Below are 11122 nucleotides of genomic sequence, written 5' to 3' on the forward strand. Positions count from 1 at the left end.
TACATTTTAAAATGATTAAATTATTATAATTTTAGATATAATTTAATCGTTTGAACTTTGAAATGCTATGTGTTTGTATTTATTTTACAAAAAAAATAAAAAATTTTCTATGTAAAATTTATTTAAAGACTTGTAGAAATTTATTCTAAAATTATCTAAAAATTTTACACAATATTTTAGTTGTCTAAATGGGACAATCAATTAATAAAATTATTGCTTTAAAAACTCTTTTGCTTATTTATTTTTATTGATTATTTTTTAAATATATGTTTTTTACAGTAGCTAGTCTTCTCTATCTATCTATCTATTTATTAGTGTACTATTTATTAAATGAATGATTTAATTTCTAATTATTTTTAAAAATAAAATATTTACTGAAATGTAGTATCAAAAATATAAATAAAAACTGCTAACCCTGTTAATATATACGTACATATACGTTGAAAATGCCTACGGGCCAAAGCGTCTATCAAAATATACTCGAAATTTAATTTTTTTACTCAAGTTTCTAGAATTATCAAGAAAATCTTAGCTATTATAAAAAGAAGGAACTAAGCTATGATAATCATAATCTATTCAGAAAAATTTGTTTCTTGCTTTTGAGTTGAACGCTATCTTTACGATCTCTTTTACATTCCTGTCTCATTCTCACTTCGACAACTTTCTTGCTTAGTTATCTATTATAACATTTTTCCTTTTTCACATAATTAAATATGATTTTTATAAATATTTCACTGTTAACCTTTATAATAAATAAATAATAAAATAATAAAAAGAAAATATATAATTTGAATTATTAAATTAATTAAGATATTATAATGTTGAGTAAATATTAATACATTCAATATAATAAATTATAATAAAATAATTTTTTATTAAAAATGATTAAATATTGGATAAGAATTGCATATGTAAATATGTAATAAAATTATGATAATAGTAATGAATGTATACAAAAATATAAAAAAATGAGCAAGTTAAAGCGGAAAATTTTAAATTATTATAGTTTTTGTATAGTGGATGCATACGTATTTAAAATATATAGTTTCATGTATCACATAAATGCACCTTTTAAGTATAAGCTTTAGCTGATGCACATATCTGTACATGAGTTCAAGGGGCGTGGTTTCCATTATAAGAACCAATCAGAATTATGGGGGTTCTGACTGAATTACATTAGAGCTATGAAGGTTGATACTTAAATCTGACTGCTGAATTGAATAATTCAGAATTCATATAGCGTAATTATTATTAAAGAAATAAATTTGCTAATATTCAAAAAATAATAATAAGAAAATTAACGATATATAAAATCAAAACCGTTAAAAACGATAAACATACTTCCTGTTATTTTTAATTTTATATAACTTACAATTTGTTAGGTATGGATTCGATATATTTTATTTAGTTTTATTTTTCATATAATCTATATAGTTTTGCGATAGTATTTATATATATAATTAATTTTCTATTAAATTTGCATCAAATGCAATAACATTAAATTTTTAACTAATTATTATTTTATTTAATGTAAGTTTTAAAAGATGATTATAAAAATATTATTGAATAGTAAATATAAAATATAATTTGTAGACTTTTAAATATTATTATGGTTTATTACGTAATTGTTAAACAAATTTGAAAACTATTATTTATTAAAATTATCTGACACACCAACTATCAAAATTTATTTATTATTTTTCTAAATAATCATACGTTTTAATATTATTAAATAACATAAATATACAATAAATAATATTTAACATTATACTTAACGCTTTTTTTCATTCATATATTGAATAATACATAAATAATGTTCTAGCTGTAATTAATTTAAATAAAAATTTAAATGCAAATATAAAAAATAATTAGTCATTTTGAAATAAATAAAGTAACTGAACAAAATTAGTAACATAGATACGAAATTAGTAGCTAGATTCGGAAGTAGTGATGAGTTACAAATTAAACAACAGAACTAGACTATACAGAATGTAAAAAATACTCTATATATTAGTGAAAAAAATTTTAATTATTTTCTAAATTAATTTTTTATATAAAAAAGTGGTTAAAAACAAATACTAAAAGTACGAATATAATGATTAAAAGTTAAAAAGAATAAGAGATAATATGGTAAAGTAAATAAAGAAAAACTATATTCACTTTGTATTACTACAAAGTAAAAAGTAAATTCATAAAAGCAAAATATAATCATTATGAAAAATTAATAACATGAAATATTCATGTAAATAAATAAAATAAATGTAGATGTTATAATATATACAATCTAATATGTAACATTTTTGTAAAAACAATTCAACAGTATTGCATATTGAAAAGTGAAAATGTTATAATAATATAAAGTGTTTTGGAATAACAATTTCAAATCAATAAAAATCCAAACATAGTATAGAAGTTTTTAAAGATTAAAATTGTTACGTGAAAAAAAAGATATTAATTTTTTTTGTATGTAATATTTAATTTAATATCACATGTAATTTAATGATACAAAAGAATTCAAAATTAATAATGCTGTTCAATAAATACATTTAATAGATATTTTATAAAAATCAATCGAATAAAATATTTTTATAATTAATATATATGATAAACAATTCATATACAAATTATCACAGAAAGTACGACTATTTTATTATAATAAAAATTATAATTATAATTCTATATTTTTAATAAAAGTTATATGGTAAATGGCATTGCCTACTATTTTTCAAACGAGTTGCAAGTACGTCCATTTAACCATTAAAAGTTAATAATCTTATCCCAAAAAAGGTAAACTGTATATTTAGTTCAATAATAATACAGTATAACTATCTAATTATATGTTTATTATAAATATAGCACTTCAAACCATATTTTAGGCTAAGTTCTACAATTTATTGTAAACTTTACATTTGATTATACAGTCATAACTATGCTAAGTACTTAACCAATTACTTTATTTAAAAAAATAAACTTATAAAAAAACTAAAGTAAAGTGCTTTATTAAATACTTAACATTTCTGTTAAGTGTGTATGCCTATGCTTATTTGTTTATTAAAAAAAATATATAAATATAAAGAAACTTACAATACAAAATTAAAGAAAAATTTATATTCGATAAAGATAATGTTTATTTATTTCAATGAAAACATTTTAAAAATATTTTCTTTTCATATTTTATTAGATATTATATAATTAAGTTATTAGCAAATACTTCAAGCAGAATCGCTTGAACGTAGAGCATTAATAAATATAAGAAAATATATATCGACCTTTTAATTTTTGCATCAATCTACAAACGTAGGTCAAGTCTGTTTATATGCTTGTACGCCCACCTTTTGGTTTCTCATATAGATAAGATATGTAAACTTCTTGAGTTCATCATGAGAGCCGCAGTCGATGTTGACTTAACGATTTTGCTAAGAGGGTTAATAACGGTGTTTGTAAATAACACAATAATAAGATATACATAAATTAAAATCATACAATGTTATAAATTATTCATTAAATGTAATTTTTTTCCATCTAAATTAATACTAAAAATTAGTCAAAGTTTTATTATAAATTTTATAAGTCAATGATTTAAAAAGTTTAAATTAATATTAACAGACTTTTTTCAGTAAAATTATATACATACATAATTTGCGTAAGTCAAATTTTTGTTAATACAACAAGAGTTAAAAAAAATATTATTTTTAAAAGGTAGCAGAAAATGATGACTACTAGGTTTGATATTTTTATAAAAAAAAGTAAATTGTAACAATACAACAATTACAGAATATCACTACGACGTGCTTGAATTGTTTCAAAAATACAATTCGGGCAATCTGTCATATGTAAATTAACTCATACAAATTTAATACTACAAATTTCAAAGATAATAACATCAAGTGGAAATATGTTACTATTTAAATATTTCTCCGTCATTAAATTATACGTTCTATGAACAAAGAACTATTTTGTTACAATTCCATAAATTTATAAAAAATATTATAAAAAATTATATAAGTAAATATATTCTTTAAGCCATGTAAAAATTAATTAAACGAACAAAGACAAAATATATTTATTAAATAATAAATAATTTATTAAATGTAATACTTAGAGCAGAGAGCTTAGAAGTGATTGTTTCATTATAGCTACATTTTGTTTTACTGTTAATATTATTAATAATTAAAAATTTAAAGATCCTTAGAAAAAGTAATAATTTTATTACTCCCCTTTTGTCCATAATCATAATTTTATAGGTATTTATAGATTTTTTGGTATATATTTAATTAAATTAGGTTCCCAAACTTTGTAACGTGCATTTTTTTTGCCATGGAACGGGAAACATTAATAGTCGAAGATTTATTTCATTGACTTAAAGATGAAGAAAGGATTTTTATTGTTTAATAATTCAATAGGTGAACATATCCGATAGTAAAGAAGCAATTAAACTTTCTTCATTCAGATAAATAGTTGAATAATCGTCAATAATCAATCTGCAAGTATTGAAAATTTGTTTTAGAAGTAGTATTACTATCTTGCAAAAAATATTTTCTCGCATAAATACTTTTGATTAACCTTTGGTTCTCTAATATGACGGTAAATGAATATAGATTAATTTGCTTTTATCTATGACATTAACTATACCTCCGTTTATATATATATATATATATATATATATATATATATATAATAAATATCTATGAATGTAGGTTATTTCCAAAGACCTTTTACTCCATCAAATATTATTAATTTTCATTTTACATTTCATATTATTGAATATATTTCTCATAGTTTCAGTTATATTAAAAATTCGCACCATTTAATAACATGGTTTAATTGTAAGAACTACGCATTTATATTTGTTATAATATTTTATTATTTTCTTTTGGAAAATATAAAATTTGATCCTTAAAATTTGTAAGCACATATTTCAAGAAATAATTGAAAAAAGCATTCTTTTATAATTATAGTTGTTTAAATAAAATGTCTCTTTAAATTTATTATAAAACATAAATGGTTATTTTTAAGAAAAAAATTTTATTACATAATTTTATTACATAAAAAATCTAAATATGAGCGTATTATAAAATGGATTTCGATACATTCGAAGAATGTATTTCATAAATATAAATATATTTTTTAGATAATTATATTTTTAATCACAATATATAGTTTTCACATTTACATTGTATGGATAAGGAATATAAAAAAATTACAAAATAATTTAATAAGACACTAAAAAATTATAATTTTAATAAAATTAATAAATTCTATAATTATTTTTCACGACTATATTTGTTTATAATATATTTTTGTTATTGACATAATTGCAAAAGTATTTTCAATAAATCTATATATTTAAATAGAATATTTTATTATGAATTGAATTAAAAAAAAATATTAAAAATAATGTATTAAGATTCGTCAATAAATAATATATTTATTTTAATAGAACTTTACAATATTTGAATAATTTTCTAAATCGTTGAATACTTTTTATGAAGTTTTATTTATAAATCATTTTTAAAAGTTTTTAAAAAGAATAAAATATTCTTTTTCATCTGGAATTTTAAATTATTTTTATCGCTTTATAAAATAAAAAAAAGAATAAAGTGAAATCAATGATAACAAATTCATTATTATTTAAGAGTCAAGAATGATTTATTGTATTATATAAAAAAATAATATATAGAGTACCTTCATGATATTTTTAAAACTCGAAATTTCATTTAACAATTTAAATGTGAAAATTAACATTTTTATGAATTTGTATAATTTTTATTTTTATTTAAAAAATTGAAAAAATAGAAAAAAATAACTTAAAATTTAAATAATTATTTCCATAAATTAATAGATAAAGTTTAAAGTAATATTTAAATTATTATATTAAAAATGAATTATTTAATACTAAGAATTTAAAATGTTTACTTTAATATCCACTTCACTTTTTCTAACAATACTTATTTTATCAAGTTTTGTATCGAATTAAAATATCTCGACATTTTCGACTTAAAAAAGACCAAAGTCGATTATCGATAAGGTTGCTCCCTCCCCCTTACAAAGCAAAGGCAAGCTAGGGGCGAAGTGAATTGGAACGATGTCAGATCAGTGAGTATTTAATCAATTTTTTATAATTAAAATGAACACCTATGCAAGAATTAATTGATATTATTAAAATACGTTTTGATGTTGACAATTGTATAGAAATTTACTATCTAATATTGATATTTTTCTGGATATTCGTTGCTTGTATAGAAAAGGTTAGCAAGAAATTGCTTTGAACGATGACGTAGTAGCATCTGTGCACTACTATCTAAAATCCAAAATCGTTCAGATTGATATATTTATTCAGTTTCAGATACTTATGAGTTTCTGAATATAATACAAATAAAATATTATTGTATAGTTCTTTTTACAGTTTTATTGAAATTTAATATTATGTTTTAACACGCTGTATTAAAAATTTTGTTTTAAAAAAATATATCTAAATTTTTAAATAGTGACGATACACTGTTGGACGAAGATCTTGGAGATGAAGAGTATGATTTGGGTAACGACGAGGAAGAAGCCCTTTTAGCTGATGACTATGAATTCGAGAGGGTGAGCGTATAAGCGGCATATTACTTTTTTTGTTCGCCTAATGCCGCATATTTGTAATCTTTTAAAAATTATCATTGAAAAAATCAATAATTTCTGAAGTAATTTATAATAAAAATAAGTCGATACTCTTAAGTATATTTATGTGTGCGTGTATGTGTGTGTGCGCGCGCGCGTGTTTACGCATCATGCGTGCACATATACTTAATATCTGCATGGATACACATATACATAATATTTATTATTGCAGCACAATTATTTATTTCTTTCTTTTTTGAATATGATTTCAATTTCTTCAAGTTTATAACCTATTGCGAAACTAATCCCTTACCGACCAATAATCTTGATCTCCCGATCAATATTTAAATGACTTATTTAATGTTAAATGTCAATTAAATTTTTATATTTCTGTGTTGTAATTGATTGATTATACTATTAAAATGTTATTTTCCAAAGTCGTGATTAGATAAATCTATGTGATCATTTATGTCTCGCTATATATTACAAAATATTGATCTTAATGATGTTTCTCTTAATTATACTATCTACAAAAAATGTAATAACTAAAAAGGGAATACAAAAAAAATAAAGAGATCAAAAAGAAAATGGATGAACTGGAAATTTGTTTTATTAATTTTGAGGAATTAAGAAAATTTTTAAAAAATTTTAAATTAAAATTGTATTTATTTAAAAATTGTAATTCTTAGCGAAATTACAAATTATGCGTGACAAATGAGTATGTCGATAGTTAACTTAATAGATTTTCATACAAAACGAACAAAATTTCGTAATGGAATTGCAGAGGAAAGAAAATTGTAATTTAAGAGTAGTTGTATTAATTTATTACAAAGTATGATATTAAATACTTTTTTATATTTTCTAATTTTATTTAGTATAAATGCTGTTATAGCCATTTTCTAATATAATTTTGTTTTTTCTTGTTTTATTTAATATAATACAAAAGGTAGACATTTATTAGTTTATTTTTTATATATATAAATATTTGTGGATAATGAAACAAAGAATGTACTTTGTTTTCAAAACATTTCTTTTCTACTGATCAATATCTTTGCGAAATATGAACTTAATTTTCGTGCCATATTTAATACTTTTATTTTCACTTCGACGAATAATTTTATATATAAATTACTAAAATGTATTTACCAAATTTAGATAAACTATATACAATGTTTTCATTTTTTAATGCAATCTACTTCACTATATATATAATATTATTGTAAGTATTGTTAAATGGTTTGATATTTGATATAAAATTATACAATAATTTATTATATGTACAAATGTTAATTTTTATATTATATACATTCATGTGAATTATTAAGTATTCTTTAAAAAGAAAATTATTAAATAAATATTTTTTTAAATTTTATAATTAAATAATTTAAAGAAAATAATATTAAGCTGATATAAAAACTTGATCAAACCATTTAACTCCTACATTTGTGATTTTGAAATGTATGCTCGCAGTTTAACAACCAAATTATAACTTGTTTATTTATTAGGAATTAGTGATATTTTCTTCTAATAATTACTTATTGTATTAAGCGATTTACCTACATTTTATTTATGTATGTAAGTGTATATTTACAAAATATTTAATGCTAGGTAATTTTAGCACAACTATCATAATAAGAAAGTTGTGTAATTTGCGATGTGTTTAATTTGTTTGTAGCAATATACAAATAATAGAAACTGTGTGTCTTATATTTTATTTAATATACTTATATCAGATTTATGTTAAAATTTTATTTAATTGTAAAGATACTAATTAATTTTAATTTATTTTCAAGAAATAATATTAATAAAGTTCTAAATATATGATAACAATTTTATAATACAAATATTTTGATATTGAGATATTGCTACTAAAACAAAATTTTTTATTTCTGATGTGATATTAATCTTGCGTGAGCTTGTAATTGTTATATTATGTCAATCAGATAGCATTTATATTTGAACAAAATGAATAATTAAAATTCCAAAACATTGCTTTTTTAAATATATTAGTATTAACATTTTTTTATAAAATAAATTGAATGGATTAGAAGTTTCTTAAATAACAGTGTTATTAAATTTTAGTTGAAAATTTTGCTTTATAGTAATCAAATTAAAGAAAAAAGAATCCATATTTTATACAAAATGTTATTTAAATATCCAATTATGTGCAAAACAATATTTTGAATATTATGTTAATAACTATTACAATTGTTTTATTAACAAGAATATTACAATTTAACTGCAAATTAATTATACAGAAATCAAATGATTTTAATTTTACAAAAATACATATCAGAGTACAGGGTTTATCATATTATGAACCCAGTAAATGAATGTTTTACGTAGAATGTAATTGTAGTAAGTAAGAATAACTTAAAGTCAATGCACGCCATGCATTCGATATTTTCATATCAAATGTTCGCAATTTAGTTACCCGAGCAGCAGACTATATGTAAGGGAGAGGAAGAAACAGATGATGTACTGGACCTGGGTGTTACCGATGCACTTGATGATTTGGAAGCAGAAGAAGAAAATATACAATCAAAATGTAAAAATGATAAACCTGATCTAGATGAATGTTTTACTAATAAACAAATGATGAATACCTCACATGAACAAGCTACACGTGATCAAAAGATGCAAGCTAATTCTCAGGATAATCAAGACCACCATTCTGAAGAAGAATCAAATGTATCTATTATACATTCAAAGATAGATTTGCGAGAGAAATTGCGAGAAAAGTTAAACAATCAACGAGAAATTTTTATAGGAAATGGTCAAGGAATGGAAGATGATGATTGTGAAAAAGCCAAGGAAAGAAGAAACAGATTTCAGAATGAACGAATCATGGTACCACAAAAGATGAACCATGATATTCCAGACTCATTAGAAAATGTTGTAACTATAGAACAGCACAGATCACATTACAGGAGTCGGGAAAGAGGGGATAGAGGTGATAGAAATGATAGAAGTGATAGATGTGATAGGAACGATAGAGGTGACAGACTTGATCGCAGGAATATCAGAGGAAGGAGTGGTGGAAGATATGATATTCATCAATCAGGAAGGTAAGTTATATAATTTACACATATAATAAATTTTATTATTTCATTAACAAAAGAAGATTTTTAAATTTTAAGATTTCTTTTTAAGATGGGAATCTTTAAAAACTTGATATAATGCTTTTACTTCCTTATATATATTTAAACATTCTATCATTCTTAAATTTTTAATGTACTGTATTGGTATTTTTGTATGTAAAAAAAATATTTTATAGAATATTTTATCTGAAAATTTGTCCATAATTTAAATGTATTTTTTATATTCTTGTTTTACAATTATTTGATTATCTTATTAATAACATTTTGGGATAATTTTTAAATAGATATCATGGGCGTGGTACTTCATCATCAAGTCAACAAACATCTTTTCGAGCACCACTCTTGGAAAACCGTCCATCATTTCAGCCAGTATCATCTAATAATGTATCAATGCAACATCACCAAATATATCCACATCAAAATTCTCAAGTTCAGCCTACTTATCATCACCCTTTGGCAAATGGTCCTATGCCAGGACATCCTCATTTTGTTGACAGTCGATTAATGCCCAATCAATTTCCAGAACCAATGAGACCTCAAGGTCCTCGTATAACTGCACCAAGAATAGATTATGGGCAACGATCTTCAACAACAGGTCCTTCAGGTACATCAGGTCCTTCAGGAATTTCTGTCCATCCACCAGGTCCTATGGGTCTTGCAGGAATACCATCTGGACCACCCGGAGTATCAGGCCTTCCTAGTTCTGGACTTTCATATAATTGCTCAACCAATCAAGTTTCATTTGGATCAAATCAAAGCATATTTTCCAACCATGTAATGCATATGCCTGAAAGAGGACTACATCCAGGCACTCAGGGACTACTACTACCTATATTGTCAGCTTCTGGAGGACCTCATATTTCTGGAAACCAAGGTTCAATGATTCCAGTGAGTCAAGGAGTACAAGTACAAAGTTTTGTTAGATCCCAAGCTCCAAATCCACCAACAACTCATCAGAATCATCCAAATGTGCCTAACCAACCAACTTATGAAAATAGGATACAATTTTCAGATCCTCAGTTTGAAGGACATTCATCATTTGACTCAAGAAACTCATATAATAACCCAACAGTTAATCAATTTAATAATATGTCACAGATTGGACGACCTCTTTCACAAAATACATCTCAACAAGTCCTTGTGGGAATTACAAATGTATCAGCAATTCCTAGTATTCAAAATGTTCCAACTATACCAACTGGGCATAAAATATTGATTAATCCACATTTTAGAGGTAATCAGACAAAAAATGAAGGTAAATTAATTAATTAATTACATGTAATTCTAAATTTTTTTCAATAATTTAATATAAAATAAAAAAATGTTTTTTCAGCAAAAACAATACAAGATCCTGCAGATAAATTTGTTCAAGCGTTAAGAAATGCTTCGAATTCGAATGCTCGTAATAATCGTTCCAG

At 22.7% G+C, this 11122-nt stretch overlaps 1 protein-coding gene across 1 annotated transcript in view; it reads left to right on the forward strand.

Moving 5' to 3' along the window:
- Positions 1 to 6036: 6036 nt before the first annotated feature.
- Positions 6037 to 11122, forward strand: part of LOC105365965 (rho GTPase-activating protein gacZ) — a 10564-nt gene continuing 5478 nt past the window's right edge. The window contains exons 1-5 of the mRNA XM_011504263.1: positions 6037 to 6096; positions 6489 to 6588; positions 9034 to 9671; positions 9989 to 10959; positions 11038 to 11114. Coding sequence (XP_011502565.1) covers positions 6086 to 6096; positions 6489 to 6588; positions 9034 to 9671; positions 9989 to 10959; positions 11038 to 11114 — 1797 coding nt within the window. The 5' untranslated portion in view covers positions 6037 to 6085. The remainder of the gene's footprint in view (positions 6097 to 6488; positions 6589 to 9033; positions 9672 to 9988; positions 10960 to 11037; positions 11115 to 11122) is intronic.

The sequence above is a fragment of the Ceratosolen solmsi genome, unplaced genomic scaffold, assembly GCF_000503995.2.
Source record: "Ceratosolen solmsi marchali unplaced genomic scaffold, CerSol_1.0 scaffold19, whole genome shotgun sequence".
NCBI classification, from domain to species: Eukaryota; Metazoa; Arthropoda; class Insecta; order Hymenoptera; family Agaonidae; genus Ceratosolen; species Ceratosolen solmsi.